The sequence below is a fragment of the Phaethon aethereus genome, assembly GCF_964289735.1.
Source record: "Phaethon aethereus genome assembly, chromosome: 3".
NCBI lineage: Eukaryota > Metazoa > Chordata > Aves > Phaethontiformes > Phaethontidae > Phaethon > Phaethon aethereus.
The window spans coordinates 53,301,165-53,319,276 of record NC_138576.1 but is presented as its reverse complement, the minus strand read 5'-3'; the positions used below and the strand labels follow the sequence as shown (position 1 = coordinate 53,319,276).

Genomic DNA, 18,112 nt, shown 5'->3' with positions numbered 1-18,112 from the left:
CCTGTACAAGCTTCCTCCTCATACAAGGAGCAAACCCACAGCAGCATTAAACAAAACCAATGCCAGGATGCAACAGCTTCTCTCTGACTGCTACTGAATAACTGTCTTGCTTTTCACATTAAGATGTAACAGGATGTTAGGTGGTCTACATTACCTCTATGAAATTCAGTTTTTAAACACCAAAGTAAGCACCAAAGTTAGCTTCCAGTTTAGGAAAATGTGACATACAATCCTTTATGACTGTATGTTCAACTACAAGCTTGTAAAAGACAACATACCCATTAGTACAATTCTTCTACAAGCTATTACCAAACATGGCTTTCTGTCAAAACCATAGTGATTTGTATTTCAGAAAGATATGGTGGGAAGACAAATCTGAAGTAGCTTATGGAATTATCAATTTCTCAAACACATGGTTATAGATCGGAGAAAAGGATTTAGAAAGAGCCATGCAATTTATTTTGTGTAATGATACAAAAAAAATTAGGTAATACATTGAAGATAAATATGTTTGTGCCCTCAAAAAGATCCCAAACTTTTAAAGCCTTTTCTTTTTCACACTACAAGTTTTATCAAAGGAGCACAGCAAGAACATCACATGTGGTATTTGCACAGCCGCAGTTACAGCTCAGCTCTCACATAAGGAGAACAAAGCTGCCCAACTGCTTCCATCCAGGATGCAGAAGACAGGTAAAAGTAACAAACTGCCTATTTCTAATGTGACACTTCAGCTGATTACACTGAGAAAATAAGAAAAGAAAAAGTATTAAAAACGTGACTAGGACGAGCAAGCTTGCTGTGCTGATGATAAAGTGTGTACACTTTTATCATAACTATGCTAAAAGGCAGAGTAGTAACTTCCAAAGAGACAAGCAGAAGAAAAAAAAGCAAGGTTTTTCAATATGTTCCAAAACACACCACCAAAGTCTCACTAAGCTCTTAAACTCTCATCCCCTTTACCCAAACCTTTAACTCAGTCTGCACTAACTCATGAGCACAAACTTAGGAAAAAAGCAGAGTAAGAAGAAAAGACTTGTACCTTTCACGGTTGCTTCACACACTTCCATTCTGGGCACAAATCAAGCATCAAAGATTGAAATTCAAACTGTAAAGGTTTCATTTACGCCTAAAGCAAACATCAGGGACTTTACTACCATGGTGATGAACACAGTAAAAACACTTTAATCACTCCTGATTCTGCAAGTGTAAAGTAGGGCTTGGTGCAATAGTTAAAAACATAGTCTGGCATCAGGCACATATTGGGAGTTCACACTTTAGAAAACAGTTTATAGTTTATTGAGTATCGCAGTTGTGCAAAAACCGACATACATAAACAACAAGCGAACAGAGAAGTTGTGTTGTGTATATTACACATATACCCTACTCTGGTCCTGCACAGAATTTGTAAGGTGACTTGACTGATCAAGGGTTCCCAACACAATAGCCACGAAACTGTTAGGGAAATGAGTCACCTGCTTGACTAGCATATGTTTGCTAACACCAAGAGAATAAATACTCAGCTTTGGAAAACTAAGCAAGTCCTATCACATTTTTTTATTTTAAATAACCAAATTCTGTGTTAAAACTCAATACCCCCATGTTCTCTTTAAAACGACACATCATTAAAAAGATTTTTTTATAAAACTAAAGCTAACAGCACCTGAATCTTTTATGTTCGACACATTTATATTACAATATATATATTAAAGTTGAAGGTACAGAGAGTTTTCAAAGCTGTTCCAGACTATCAAGCTGATTTTGACTTTTTGGGACTAGCCCCACCATCTTCAGCGGACTTCTCTGCTGGCCTCTTTTTTAACCCTTTTATTTTTCGTGTCTGCAGTTTACTAAGATCTTGCTTCTGCATGTGGATTCGACCATAAGTTGTACCAAACACATCATGGGAGATATTCTTTTTCTTCTTAGGCTGTAAGGGAAGAACAGCATTAGTATTTCTGAGTAGAGAGTGCCAGGTGCTCTGGTGAGAAGCCAGGTATCTGGCCTTACCGTCACCACATTCACCAGTAATTAAACTACCAAACCAAGTGGCTCAAAGCAAGGCTGCACACATCGCTCGGAGCTTAGAGATTAAGCTTTGTTCAGTTCTTATATGCTACCAGAGAAGAGTCTGTATGTCAGCTCAGCTGAGCACCACAAAAGTGCTGTGGCCCCAGAAATACCAGCTGGCCTATAAAAAAAGTAAGCTTTGGTTGAACATACAATAATTAATACTTCAGCTTTTGCTCTTCTTCACATATAGATCTGGGAGTAATATACTTTCCAAGTTATGTACCTTCAGGGCTTTTGGTTGTTTTAAAGACAGCTTATAAAGGTCATCTGAAGCTAAATGTGTCCTCCTCATAACCAGATCTAATGAAGGTCCCATCTCTTCCAGTTCAATTCGTGGTATTTTACAGCCAGATTTCTTCAGAAGCACCCTGGAAAGGAAAAACAAGCAAAATTAACATTGTCCTCTGTGATAGAGGTTCTTTTGTCTTCCTAAAGGGCAAGTTCAATCCTGTGTTTCAGAAGACTTTTAAAAACAATTGCTGCTTCTATTATTGAGAAAGATGCCTGTCAACTACAATTTACAGTATACTAAATCTGTTCCATCACAATTTGAACACACCCAAAATATAACCTGGCTAAGGCAACTTTTTCTTTTTTTAAAAAAACCCGTGAGACTAGTATTATCAGTATTACTGTTAAAACTCAGTCCAAGTATCCTGAAAGCCGTATCACTCCTCAAATTCAAAATACTGCCCTGGGTATTAACAGACATGAAAAATATTTACTATTGTTTACAGCAAAATAATCTGAGCCCTAACCGAAAAAGAGGTTTTTTAATTTGTTTTGAAGAATGAGACCGATAGAAGCGATTTTGTTATAAGATAAATCAGAATTGCGTGGAACGCAAGCTACAAATGCTCACAGCCTGCTAAGATGAGGCCACGAACTGTGAGGGTGAACACCAACGCCGCAAGCTTGTCCTGCCTTTTCCTATTTTTCCTAGCATATCGCTGGCTGCAGCCTACCATCTGTCATTCTCTGATGAACACCCAAGTGAGGAGCGTTCTAGAAATCAGCCTGAGAACAGGCTAAGTCTGTGAAGCCTCAGACAGTACTTAGAATTCACCAAGTTAATTCACACCACTTTACTAATCCAACCACATGAAAAAGCAATCCTCCTAGCTAGAAGGAGCTCAACAAGGAAGGAAGAGCAGGTTTAGGGCTTATGTGTTTTTCTTCTGCTGTACAAGTTACTCTGTGTTATGCTGGAATACCTCTACACATTCCATATTTTTAAACGCAGCAAACTATTGCTCAAGCCAGTTCAATTACACAACTACAGGCTAAATTTGGGGAAAAGTTGACAAGTGTACCAAAAAGCAAACAAATAGATAAAACACATACTCACTTATAGCTTCGCATGTAAATTTTCCCATCTACAGCTGTGAAATGCAGAACATACTCTAAACCAGCCAGACGAACACTGGGCACATTAGGACCTCTGAAGAAATCTGAAACAATATTTGAAGAGAATGAATGTCAGGCTTCTTGGCTGAAAAAAAACAACAAACAATCAAACCGACAGATAACCGTAACAAACTGATTTATCTCATAACGGACCCACATCACATCACTGATGTGAACTCCTTGCCTATATAGATATTTGTATTGCACCTAATTAAGCAAGGCTATACTCCAGAAAAGCTGAATCTGTACGTTTAATGGCAATCTCACACAATAGCCACTCCTGCAGCCCTGCCAAAACAAGGGAGAGAAACTTGGTATTACATATGTTAGCTCCTGCACTGGTGAAACGAAATGGGTGTAGAAATCCTGACAGGAACACAGTAACTTCCCAGAGATAATATACATATATACAATATACATGCTACACAAAAAAGTAAGCGCATGGAGAAGAGCAAATATACTTTCAGAGCAGTAACTTAGTTTTACTAAGCTACTTGGGGTAATTGCATTGCCTGTTCTTCTCAATACTTGGCTCTAAAGTCAGAAAAACAAGATGTATCTTATTTTGTGTTTAGGCCAGTTCATGCTCAGCTAAATGTACATCAATACAGAGAAGCCATTAGCTCAGATATCATTCAACAAACTGGTACTTAAGATTCTTAATCAGAGCCAGATTCAGATGAGTACAAAGAAGGATCAAAGCCAGTACAAAACAGATCGAAACTGTATCTTGTCTACTCTTACCAACATTCTCTCTCACTGACTTGGGGAAAAAGTTTAGGTATATCATTTCTTTCATACCCCCCACAACAAAGCATTTCTGTTCTTTAGGTTAAGCAGTATTCGTCATTACCAGTTATGTTTTCTCTACTTTATAAGCAATACATACCTATAAAAATAAGACAATTGAAATACTTGCTTAGTTTGCAAAGAGAACACTGAAATACAAGTTAAATACAAAATGAGATATCTCTAGCGAGGTTCTTATATCAGGCTATGAAAAAAAATACTGTGCAGAGAGTTTGCCATAAGCACAGCAATCTGTCCAACATACACAGAGGGTGGAAAAAGAACGTGACCTTGACTGAGGGAACAAGGTGTGCTAATAAACATGATAGGGCAATGCTGAAACACAGAACTGCTAACAGATGCAAAACACATCAGTCTCTTCCGTTCTGCCCCATTTTCAGCTCCCTCAGCTAGTAGTCTTTCCTCTGCTACCTTTTTCAAGAGTTTCAGCACTGGAGTGACATCCAAAACAAAGTCTTGCTGGCAGCTATTAGGTGGAGTCTAGCCAGGAAATTTCCTTGGTCAATTAAATACTCACTCTCCTCCTCTTGTGGGTTGAGCTTGTAGTTAGAGGAAAAGTTGCAAATAAAATATTTGGTTCGCTTCTGGCATATGTTTTCCCTTCAACTAGTTCTCTGTGGGAGCACAGGCTTATATTTGCAGTGGTTTTATTGGCAACATCTCCTTTTCGTATTTTCCTGTGCCAACATACATCTTCTTAGCCACAGGATGATCTCTTCCAACAAATGCAGGTGGTCAGGAATTTCTGTTTCCTGGCAATGCTGCACAGCTGCAGAAACCTCATGCTTCAATAAACCCAGAGTTGAAGGTTTTCGTATGCACTCTTAATTTACAACTCTTGCTTTGGTTGGACTAGAGACCTGCTTTCTCCTTTCTTTCTATTTCTAGCTTTTTCTCTCCCTTGTCCTCAACACGTTTCCAGAACTTCTAATTTACTTTTTCCTGCAGGGAGCTTCACAGGACCTTTCCATTTCCAGATTAAATTCCTAAATTATTTTGGAACATGGATCTATACACTTCTGTTTGTATCAATTTGTATCCAAAAGCTGGTAACACTGTAACCTATACGGCTATAGTTGGCATAAGCAGAGTTCAAACTCTGTCCCACACATGTCCCAGCCATTCCCTTTCTTGGCCAGAAGGAACCCACAAATCTTTGAGACAAAGAAGTCTGTGTGAGGAAGGCTGTATGAAGAACAAGCTGATGGTCAATCTAAAATTGTAGAGGTCTCCTGGAAATAAACATTTTAGAAGGTGTATAAGCAAGTCACACAGCACCTAGCCATTTTCAGGATGAAATGGGTGTGCAATAACAGAACTAGCAAGCAGGCAGTGTTGTAAGAGAGGAAGCATTTTATAAGTACAAGCATAAAAAATTATTAGAATTTCATGAACTGCATGCCAAGGACTTGCATCGTAAATGAATTCCTACACTACCACATCAGCATGCAATGAAAACCAAAGGAATGGGATGTCTTTGTCTTCCACATCTCTAAAGAAAAATGCAGCTGCCATTTTTTTCTCCTAAATAACTTCTTGCACTTCACAATTTAAGCGGACTACAGGGTTTGGTTACCATGAAGACAATAATTCACCCTTGCCTTTAATTTTACAAAGAAACTGCTGTAAGATGATATTCCAAACACACAGAAACCCTTTTGATACCACAAAAGCCAATGAAAGCTTGGTTGTTCACCAGCATCACATTGCTTTGGCAACAAGAAGCTGTAAGCTATCTAATACTCCCTCTGGGATCCCAACAATACTGCTACGGTAACAAAATATTTGCTGCTGTTGTTACAAAGACATTTTTCTATCTTTCTTAGCAATAGAGCGGCAGCTTAAAAGCACTATCTTTCGCAGGAACAGAAAGAATCAGTTCTTCCCTATTTTGAAGCAGGTCAAATTAGTACACAAATTATTTTAATTGGTTAGGGATACCTTCAAGCCTTTACATTCCTTAACCTTCTCCTTTGTCTATTGTTTTGTATCTAGGTATTTCATAGAAGTCAGCAGAACATTAAGACCTGGAGTACTTGGAGTACATTCAAGAAGAACGGCTGTCAATTTGAGTGTATTTGACTACGAAGTCATTAAAGGCAAATAAATAGAAGAGGACAAAGGACAGATGAACATCAAAGAAACAGGACAGGAAAGACTAGTTAGTTATTTGGCAACTATCTAACAATGCATGTCTTCCATTTAAGGTATGAAGATGTTTGATCGTGGGGCTCATGAGCACATCTGGATGCCAATCACCAACATTGTGCAGATGCCTGAACAAGATCCACTTCAGAAAATAATACATCTGCTTCCTGCAGTGTAAATGTTCATTTACAGTGACACAAACATGCAGTATTAAAACTCACTTAGCTTTGTACTCAATATTCATACACCTTCAAAGGTTTATAAGCACAGTTACTAGCCTTTCATCTATCCCCAAGCACCAGTCAGCTGTATTGAGAGGATGCAAATTTTCTCCTCTCCTGCCCCCTTTTCAGTCTCATTCCAGATGAGACAGCTCGCTTTAAGCAATTACAAGACTAAGGAAAAAAAAATAATCTCATCTTTGAGGTTTGTTTCTAAAGAGCAATAATTTATCTGTTTGCCTAGGAAAAAAAATCCCAACCAATATTTATTTTATACAAAAGAGAGATCTTGCAAAGCTGTAGGATTATGAATTGGTATGACCCAGGAATGGAGCTGAAAGAACAAGACCGTTCTTACTTGGCCAGTTTCAGTATTTTACCAGAGTGGTTTTTTTGGTTGGTTTTTTTTTTTTTTAAGTAATCTACTGTTAGAAAAATCTATTAAAAAGAAAAAAAAACCTACTTACTAGAGATCTAATTCTACCAAGCAAGATGCATTTTTTAAGTGTTAAGAGACATGGTACCATATGACTTCTATGTCCCAAAAAGCTACCCTAAGAAAAGTATAATAATTTTGTGTACTTCCCCTGAAAAAAACCCTGCAATGTGCTTTATCTTCCAGAGCCTCCAACCTTGAGATAGTAAAAAACTTTACGCCAGGTTGTTTACTAAGTTCCAAGCCTGCCTTGAAGTTGATGCAGCTATTATCTCCAACTAGTCTTTACTGCACATGTTCTTTCCAAATACTCTAATCAATGTCACTTTTGTTAGAACTGGTCAAACTTCCAACAGAAAATGCTTTCATTATAAAAACACAAGCTAAATTATACTGATTTCACTTTTCTGTAAGGAAAAAAAAAAAAATCACACTTTCTGAACTTAATCCACTCATTTCAAATTGGGTACTTCAAAAATGTTATTTTGTTAGAAAAATGATGAACCCGTACAGTCACAAGGTAAAGACTTTTTGAAAAAATGCCAGAATTTTCCCACAATCAAAATAACCAAAACCACAAAGTTTCAAGTTCAGTCTTTTAGGCTAATCTTTTTTTTTTTCCACCCTCTAACAGTTATGATGATTAATTAATTTTAATTTCATGTGACAGGAAATTCACAAGCGCCTGTTCTTGTTTTCTTTCTGTGCTGAACATAAGCAAATATTTATTGACAAACCAGCATTTCCCAACAGATCATATTACTCCAGATTTATGCAATCGTCCTGGCTCATATAATCAAAATACTGACCAATAAGAAGGCTCTTCAGTCTTCTGTACTCTTCATTTACATCAAACATGTCACCAGCAAATATCAACATAGGTTTTGTTCCTTCAGGACATTTACTGTTCTGGGGAATAAGAATTTTAAAACAAAAATTCAGACCGTGTTAGGGAACATATTATTGACTTAATAGGTGGTTAGCCATTCAACACTGAACGAAAAATTGCTGTGACCTGTGATCAATATGGACAGAATAGACACTTTTTTTTCATTGAACACCACCGTATGCATATAGAAGGACTTTTTTTAATAGGGTGAAATGTATTATTCTTTCTGCTGGATTAAAAAAAGAAACATTCTTTACTATAACATGTATAACATAATACCTTCTGGTAAAAACGAGTGAGTTTGTGACTACTAACAAGAATACTAAAATTAGAGGCAAACAAGCCTATTGTACTTCTGACACTGGAGCATACATGGAAAAGTCTAAAAGAATTGTTTAGTCTGTCACTTAATTTTAATTCTGGCCAACAAATACATTTACTTAACTGTAACTTCCCTGCTATAAACAGTGTTATAAAGATACACACTACAATCTGACTACAAGAAGAAGATTCATCGTTATATATTGTAATTTCTTTAATATCCCTGTAGACTATCCTGCCAAGTTATACACTGCAATGAAAATAAGGACCATAAAGATTCCTTATTTTTGCAGCGTATGAACTGCTTGATACAAAAGTATACACATATCTAACATGTTTTAGTCTTGCCAAAATGAGCCTAACATAGCCATAAAAGGTGAATTTTCTCTGGGTTTAAATAATAAAAGATGTTAGCTCCATGTCTAAATCAAGTATTTCAGTAGTTCTCTGAAAACTGGCATTTATGTGCTACTGAAAGCTAAAGAAAGTTTCAGAATCATCTCAGTCAGCAGAGTGACCCTCTGGTTATAATTTGAGAAGAGGGATTTCCGTTTTCAAAGCCTACGCCTGTTTATACAGGAACATACCACAAGCAGAACCTGACTCAGGAAAAGGAAAATATCAGGAATAAACTACGTCTAAAAAAAGAATTTGCAAAGAAATTTGCCAACTTGCTCAAAACAGCCAAAATAAAATAAAAAGCAGAGCATAAAAATAACATTCTGGTGTACACAAATTAGCAATCCTTATATACTGCATGAAACACTTTTTAAAAAAAAAAAAAAAAAGTCCTGTCCTTACTTCAAAGCACACAAAAAGCCAATGCACCAAAAAAATCCACCAGTAGATGTCACTGAAATACTGAATTAGTAATTACTTACCTTGACATCTTTCAGGGATACAAACTTCTCGATGCCTAGCTCAATCATGTCTAGGACATGATAGTCAAACATGCGACCTGTGAAAGTAAAAAAAGAAAGTCCACCTACTTAAATATCCATTGAAATCTAGACCTTTCATGCAAATAAAAAAACAGTGTTACCTATTATCAGGTTGTTAGGTCGCTTCTTGTTATGAGAGCCAAACAGAAACAGAGAACAATCTGATTTCTTGGAAAAAAATTCCTACAATTGAAGAAAAGAACAAAACTCATAAGGTCCTGTTCGTAGTGTTTAAAATATTTGGCAACAGTATATGTCACAAACACATCTGTTTAGGAGCTGCTTAATAAGATGACCAACTGTACTTACCAAAAGAGTTTTGAGCATGTCCAGGTCCACATAAGCTAAAATTGACAGCTGGATTCAAGGTTCAAATAACAATTAATGTCTTTTTTTATTTCCCATTGCAGTCTTAAATATCAAGCCAGGCAATTTCTTCTTGCCATTTTATCTGTGATGCCCCTTTTCATAATTCCTCAGTATTTGCTTTTATGTGAGATACTCTTCAGGCAAGGAGAAGTGGGTGAAGATAAGTATTTGCAAGTTGGCTGCAGTTGTAATGCCTCATTTTAGTTACCCAGCTAAGCTTTATGCAGCATATTAGCTTTGCCTAACAGCTTCTGAACAACCAGTTAATTCCCTCAACAGCAAGCCTAGGAACAGCTGCAAAGATCTAATGTTCTCACACTTGGGCACAAGCGTCCTACCACAGAGCAACTTCATGTCAATGTATTAGTTAAGACTAAGACACTACTTAGAACCAAGCCAGTGGTGACTACCATAGTGCAGATCTTTTCTCCAGGTGGAGTAAATAGAGAACTTACTATGGTATCATGTCCAGAGCCAACATTACAGCAATTCTTCCAGAGGATGTCCAACTCCCAAAGCCTTTTCATGCACTGCTGCTTCTCAAGGCAGCCCCTGGTTCTGTGTATCAACCGTGGTTCCTAGACATACGCACTTCCCAGAAGTACCAGAGTTTCTATACTCGCACTTAGCAGTTGTGAAGCAGAAAAAGCCACTGCACCTCCTCCCAACCCTGCAACAGCAGCAGCTCAGAGAGGACACTGCAGCTCTGCCCTTCTGGGAGGTCAGGAGAGACGCGTCCCCAGGAGCAATCCTAGGCTGCATTAATTGCACGTACAAATCGCACAGCTCAGCACTGAGCTCTGCCACCAAGTCCCTAAAAAATACTGTAGACAGATCAAGAACAGACTCCCCTTGAAACGCTCATACAGCTCTGTTAAGCACTGTGTGTTGATATATGTAAATTCTAACAGCTGTATAATATTTTATTTAAAAGATGCAACAAACTCAGATGCCTCAAATGTGTCCTGCATATACTGCAACATCACATACATTGCAAAATTGCCCTTTAAAAAAAAATGCCTGTAACCAAGTTAAAAAAAAAACACCACCTAACTTGATTTGACTTTCCATACCTTTCAACAGCCCAACCCCATTGTTTTGAGGTTGAGGATTAGAATTCCCTGAACGGGAATTTTAAAACATCAGAATGATTTTAACTGCTGTGTTTTCCCAGAAATTAGCAGAGGTTTAAGGCAGTGGTCAGCTGATTATCAGCTAGTTCCCATACAACTGTGAAAACAAGCCATCCAGCTATGGGATTGTAAAAGGTTTAGTTTCAGCAAATAATGTTGCAAATCTTTTCTTGCTGCCTACAGTAAGTTTTCCATGCCACTCACGGTATTTTAGAGATTGCTGCATTATTGTGTTTCATGCCAAGAACTGAACAGAAGCACATACTACACCACCTCAGTATCAGTATTAATGCAGATAAAGTAACTTTCTGTGCTGGTGTATCTACGCTGCAATCACAATGATTTTTTGGTCCTAACACATTAAAAATGCTTTAACTCAACTGTTCAATACAACTTCAGCGATGACTCTAGTACTCACTACTGGCTGCCTTAGTTTTTTTAGCGCTCTCTCCCCTGCTGTCCCTTTTTATTTACAGAAAATTCCTTAGATATGTTTCCCCTTTATTTTCACAATCCCTTTCAGACAAGAAAGTGCTTTTGTGCCCGGTGTGTATAGATGGGCTTTTTTCTTCACACAGAGATTTACTTAATACAGCACCGCCAAATTCCCAGCTTCAGCACGTATTTTCAAGTGAGTTATTTCAACAACTGCCTCACACATTGGGAAGCCAGCAGTGGCACAGAGCAAACATTACCAAATCACGATCACTGGGAACAAAACAACTTATTTTGGGATAATTACTTTTTGTCTTTATTGTAAAACCACAGCTGTACATCACAATCTCCTTTTTCTCATTTTGTTGAAGGAAATACAAATACGACTTTTATGACAGACATATTTCAGCAGTTAAAGTAATGCTTCAACTGAAGTGCAAACATGTGAGATACAATTTTAGGATTAGCCCCTCTATTTTTTGCCTTCCTGCTCATGAATTATCTGGACCTTAAAGCACTGAATCAACACCAAATGCAGACAGGGGCGTATCATCAAATGCATTTCCAAACACACACCCCCTTCCAAAATACCCTCCGAGCCTCTGAAGAGCCACTTTTGCAACCTCTTTGCAGGCCAAATACAGGTATTTAACTGAAATTGCACATTTTCCTGACAGTTCCTGACTGACTGTTGGAACAGAACTCTTGGTGACCGTCTCACACTTGCACAGCTGACGCATGTGTTTGTATGTGGTACTCTGCTGGGCTTTTCTTCCCCTATTCAAACAACAGGAAGTCACAGAAAGCTATGACCCCACCACTTGAACCTATGAATTCACGACATTAAAACCAAGTTGTTCATAGGCTATGTCACTTTAGAGGACTGAGTTTTAGAAAACCAAAATAAAATGCTTTATTCTTCCTTTCACATCAAGCACTGTTACTTATAACAGTGTTAAGGACTCCCGAATTTGCCTGTCAGTTTACAGGAACATGAACTTATGGTAAAGATGAGTCCTCACAACATGACGATTCTTGCAGCCAGAGGAAAAATATGCCTACTGACACCACAAATCTAGACATAGCCCTACCTTCAGCTTATCCAAACTCCCTGTAAACTTCTAGTTCTTCACAGAGTAAGAGAAAACTATCCTCCAATAAAGTTCCTCATGACTTTAAGGCTGCAAAATATCCTAAGAGAAGACGTGGTTTATACTTACCAATGATGTTTGATCCTCAAAAGGCCTGGTAATATTTTTCCTGAGAGGAGGGAGGGGGAAAAAAAAAAAAAGATTAAAAAAAAAAAAGGATTAAAAAAAAAAATTAAAAAAAAAAATGAACAGGCCCAGACAAGCACTTTAACTAGTTTTCTAATAACATGAAAATTCTGCATTCTACCGGAAACTCAGGCGGTAGAGGTTCAGTTTAGTTCAAACCATAAGCCGTATTAATACTGACAGGAGTGCCTTAGCACCACCATTACCATTTTAAGTACTTTCCTCCACGTTTCCTGTCTCCTGGGGCCTGAATTCCAGACCACCACCACCCATGACACTTCATAAACAACTGCCTTTGCCTGTTCATCCAACGTTAAATTTAGCTATTACAATTAATGTCTCTGCACTACATCCATACAGATATTGGGTTCCCATTTAGAGCAAGACTCATTTATTGTTATGACCTGTAACTCAAGTTTATAAGAATTCAGATACAAGAACTCCACCCTACCCACCTGACACAGAACCTCTGTTTGCACAGAGCAGTTCAGAGCAGCCAACTGTTCCAGTTTGCTGAATCCTGCTCTGAACAGTTGGCACAGAACTGGGCTCAGCACCAACACTGATCACACGTAGCTTGTTTCCAAGTCTACTGAAATTTGTGATGAATCTCAGTCACCTTCTGTAACCCTTCCCATTGGTCAAGCCCCCACGCTCTAGCCAGCATCTCCATTTGTGCTTTGAAATTACCAAAAGCTGCCTTGTCAGTAGACCCAAAGATGTCAAAGAGAGACCACTTACTTTTTATACAGTACAGCAAAAGGCTTCTTCACAGCATACTGCAAAGGACAAAGTTAAACAAGTTACCGCTAATACTTTTAAAAGTGCACAGCACTGCCTTTTCTAAAACCCGGCAACTTACATGATAACATGAAATAGAGTAATTATTTGTGCAGACCAGTCTAGAAGGTGGCACCTCAAAAGGCCTGCTCACAATAATACCCTTCAAGTTGGTAGCAACCTTCGTTCTCAATTAATTGCAGAAGGACTTATTTCTAGAAACTAAGAAATAACTGAAATCAAAGCCACGTAATGGAATCTCTCTCTGCTTCTAGGGGTGTGAGGTAAAAGAGGGAGTGAACAATAACCTGATTATCATCAGCATAAGATGGTAAGAAAACGACAAAGCAAGGAGAGAAAAGAATGTAGGAACAGCTATATTTTCAGGCATGGGGCTAGAAGACAGGATTGGTAAGTTTAAATTCTGAGAGAGGCTGAAAGCTCCATTTCAACACACACAAGCAGTTTACAGGATTCTGGGATATGACTTCAGCTGTGTAATCCAGTCCCAATTCTGTACATAATTCTTTTGTTTTCAGATGGACTTGCAACACTTCATCTTATAAACTGGACAACCATGGAAAAAATAATAATAAAAAGAATAAGCTCAAAACTTCAGGCAAAGAGGAAAAAAATAATCTCCATCTAGGGGTGGGTAATGACACCTTTGGAATACCAGTCAAGCTGAAATTTCGGGAACAGAGAGTATGAAAATAATTGATCGTGCAGCAGACAACATGCAAACTGTTAGTAAAAGAGAAATGAAGGTACACTTGGTGTAGAGCAAAAAGTTGTACAATTAAAGGTTCCACACATTTGTCCAACAACTTACAATGTCTTTAAGCACTTCAGTCACTGTTAAGTTTGCATTTCCTCCTTTTATGAGCATAGCATTTTTTGTATTTTCTTTAAGTTTGGGTTCTCTCTTCTGAAGAAACCTTTTTGCTCTCTTAGTTTTAGGCTTTCTGTAACAATAAATTAACAGTTAAAAAACTTAATATTAGTAAGCATTCGGCATCACAGAGAACTGAAACAAGAACTGGAACAAGCTGTGTTCAAGTAACACGTCTCAGTTACTCAAACGACCCCCGACCTGCAGAATTACGATCAATGCTAAAAGCCCAGTCTCACAAAAATGCGTTTTACTACCACCCCTCTTCCTCCCTGTCGCCCCAAGCTAGCAAAGATGATTTTACAGTCTTGGGCTTTTCAGTGCCCGCTAATTTAGAGCCTAAGGTACCCCAGAACTCCCACACAGGCCGAAAGCTTCCCTCACACCAGCTCCCTCCCCAGGTGAGAGTCGCATACAAGAAAACAAAGTTCCTCAGAGACCACCAGTGGCATCAGGCACGAACCCGCGCGCAGCACCGTGCGTTATTGAGCTGAAATACCCCAGCCTTAGCAGGGGGCGCGGAACTTATATAACTTAGTAACTACACGGCTTAAGAACTACGTTTCTTCACTCGATGAATGAAAAACTTTCGATATCTTCTCCGTAAAGTATCATATTTATTTTCTTTTTAAAAAACAAACACACACAAGCCCCCACACGGGTACTTCCAACTACAGATGAAAGTAGTTCTTGCAAGTGAAAAGAAACACGTAAATTCAACCCCAGCCCGCCACCGCGGTTCCTTTACGGTACCGGCTGAGGAAGGGCTGTCTTGCCACCACTAAGGCGGCGGCAACGCTCGGTTTTCCCCCTTCCCGCAACGTGTTCCACAGGCCGCTTCTCTCTGCCGGCCTCACCTCTTGCAGCTCTCCCCAGCCCGGCGCCGCCCAGGCCCCACAGCCGCCCGCGGCTTCCCGCAGGCCCCGCTCACGCCTTCCCAGCGCCCGGGACGGGCCACCCCACGAGCGGGAGGGGATAACTGCCCGCCCCCGTCACACTCACACCACGCGATCCAGCGCGTCCATCGCTGCCGGGCTGCCTCACGTGCGCGCCCCACCGCCACCAGGCCACATCATCCGGAACATCACATCCGCCGCGGGAAAGGGGCGGGGGCCAGGCGGGAGCCAAAAAGCGCTCGGTTTCGGGCGATGAGCATGCGCGAAGCGAGCACCGCCCCCTCAGGCGGCGCGCGTTCGGGCGCCTCCGCCTGTGGGCACGTTCCTCATTTCCAGCCGTGCGCGGCGTGTACGGGCCGCGCTACGCAGTTCCCTAACGTCAGAAACTATTCTTACCTCTTCGGGACACGCAGTAAGCGTTGCCGTTCTCCTGCACCTTTAGTATTTGAGTTACACGCTGCTTTCCCGTATTTAGATAACAAGTCCCCACCAAGTAGCGGGTGCAAATTAATTTACACACAAATAACAATGCGGTTACACAACTATATAACTGCGGCAGTAGCCGATCAACTTGTTTCTGACCTTTTTTCCGACCCTCCTCTCATCCCTGGCACGTTGGGAACTGTATTATAGCAGTGCAGCTAAAGCACGCAATTTTAAGCCCAATTTCCCCCCCAAATTTACTTAGTTGGGAAGACATATGCAACTCATACGACTGAAGAACATGACCTCACGCACAATAGAAACCCCGTTCCAAAGATTTATTTCTGGTTAAAATCCCCAACGCGGTAGCATTGCTTTCATAGGGGTATCTACTCGTAATTGAAGAAGCTTCTGGTTACTTCAAGGCCTGGGGGCCTCTAGTCAGTTGGTCAGAGTTGCCCAAAGTTGTCTAGGCTGTTGCATTTATTCCTCAGGTTGGTGTTTAGAATAAAACAGAATTAACTTATGTCCTTTTTTTGTTTACTTATATCCCCTTCCAGTTTCAGTGCTGGATATGGGTTTGGCTAGCCTGTGTCTTCACGGGACAAGGAAAACATTTCTGTTTTCTCTCCTCTGAGGGATTTACACATTGCAGACTATATAAAATAGCATGAAATGCTAAAAGTTGATTTAATAGATCTCAGCTATTTGAAATACTGCCTTTGATTTAACCAGGCAAAGAAATTTTCTACAACCTCCCCGAAGAAGATAAGTCGCTTGATTGCGGCTTGAAAATTGAAGGTACTGGAAAGCCAAACTACCCCTCAAAATCTGAAGACTTAAAGCAGAAAAATCATCCCCTTCCCACCTACATCAAATCTGGAACATACCCATCTCCCCATATATCTCTTCCTGCAAGCTAAATGCTTCACACGCTGTACCCTGCTGTTGTAAGCCCACTTGTCTGAATCTTTTCCAAAGGTTTCTGTTTGGTTAGTTGGTTGTTTTGTTTTTGTTTTTTTTTTTTTAATTTCCAGTGCTAACACTGAAAATGAACACTTATTTTATCAGTAGTCTGAATATCATATACACTGGTAACTGTCACAATACACAAAGAAAAAGTGCTTAATATAGGTCATGGCAGGGAACTACTAAGACGGTTTAGTGTCTGGACATGAGGACATGAATACAATATAACGACAGGCAGGGATGGTTATGGCAGTAACCCCACGCCCAGCTATCAAACCTACCCAGTACCCTTTCTACTCCACACCCCCCTGCCCAACAGTTTTGAACTGTACTTGAAATAACCAACTTGTCAGGCTTCAGTTAAAGCTGAAGAATTTGCTATCAGCAGCAGTGGACCCATAGCACCTGCTATGAGGGGAAAAGATGGGTAGAGCGAGTATGTTTGCAAAAGTTAGGGCTAATAATAGAAATAAAAGTTTGAGCATTATAAATAACCTTTAAAAATCTAAAAAACATTATTAGGAAGGTACTCACAGTTTATGATATACATAAAATGTAAAAAAACCCCAAACAACCGATTCCCAGATAAACTAGAACAAAGAAACAGCTTCAGCGTACTACTGAAAGGCTGAAAAAGGTCAGAAACCAATTCCACTATACTCCTTGCACATAATAAAAAAAATTACACACATATAGTGACAGATTTAGCAATTGGTTAACGAAACATAAGAGAGTTGCTATGTCTGCACGCTGACAGAGCATAAGCTGTTGGGAACAACTCCCTGTTCTCAGCGACAGAAGCCAGGATAGTGAGTGCTGCCTGCCGACAGCCTCCTCTCTAGCATGAGGTTCAGCTCTCGGCAAGCACAGCCCAGCACCACAAACGCACCCCACTGCAGACAACAGCTTACATTATACCAGTTCATAACATTCCCCAAGATCGTTATTCCAGTTATAATTACCCTCTGTCTATCAGCGCCACACAAATCACATTTGAACAATGCTTCTAAACTTCCACGATTGCAGTTAAATCCAGAGGGAAGGCTGAGCAGTTTCCCTGAAACCTGAAGTGCAGACACTACTGTGAGAGAGATCCATTTAGAACATGTTCCCTCTTCTTTCTCACCTTCCTCCCCTTCCCCCATGACTCAAGTTGCTTCTGCATTGAAAAACAGAATAATGGGATTGATGGTTTGAAACTGTTGCACTGTTCTAATGACTTATCTTTACTGATCCTGTGCTGTGAGCAATGTTGGGGGTGAACTTCTCCTCTGATGATTACTAATTAAAGTATTACATAATTATGCTGGAATTAATTAGGTGCTTCCATCCTCACAGCATTGTTACAGTTAAACTATTTTGAGGGAAGCAGAGAAAAGTAGGAAGGAAAGGTAGGGAAGAAAACGCGTTACGTTTAAAAAAATGCTGTGTTTTTAAAAACATTACCATGAATGCACCACATATTCAACTTCTATATGAAATACTACGTGACAACAGAAATGATGCAGCAGTATGTAGTAACCACCCACAGACCAGCTAGGGACCATGATATAGTCACATGGATCAGTCTGGGAACCACCGATGCATGGTTACAGGATCTTAGGGATAAAAGCGTTCAGAAAAATGCTAGAGGAGAAGATCAGAGACAAGAAGTTCCTGGGGGGATGGGGGGGAAGAAAAGACTTCCTTTTGTAC

General features: G+C 39.6%; 1 protein-coding gene across 1 annotated transcript; it reads right to left on the bottom strand.

Annotated features, from left to right (window-relative positions):
- Positions 1 to 1,747: 1,747 nt before the first annotated feature.
- Positions 1,748 to 15,154, bottom strand: RPF2 (ribosome production factor 2 homolog; the record flags this gene model as incomplete). The annotated part of the gene is made up of 10 exons (XM_081997422.1): positions 1,748 to 1,927; positions 2,294 to 2,438; positions 3,419 to 3,521; positions 7,902 to 8,001; positions 9,184 to 9,260; positions 9,345 to 9,426; positions 12,401 to 12,440; positions 13,199 to 13,236; positions 14,070 to 14,202; positions 15,132 to 15,154. 10 exons carry the CDS (start codon positions 15,152 to 15,154, stop codon positions 1,748 to 1,750), a joined length of 921 nt encoding a protein of 306 aa, XP_081853548.1.
- Positions 15,155 to 18,112: the final 2,958 nt, after the last annotated feature.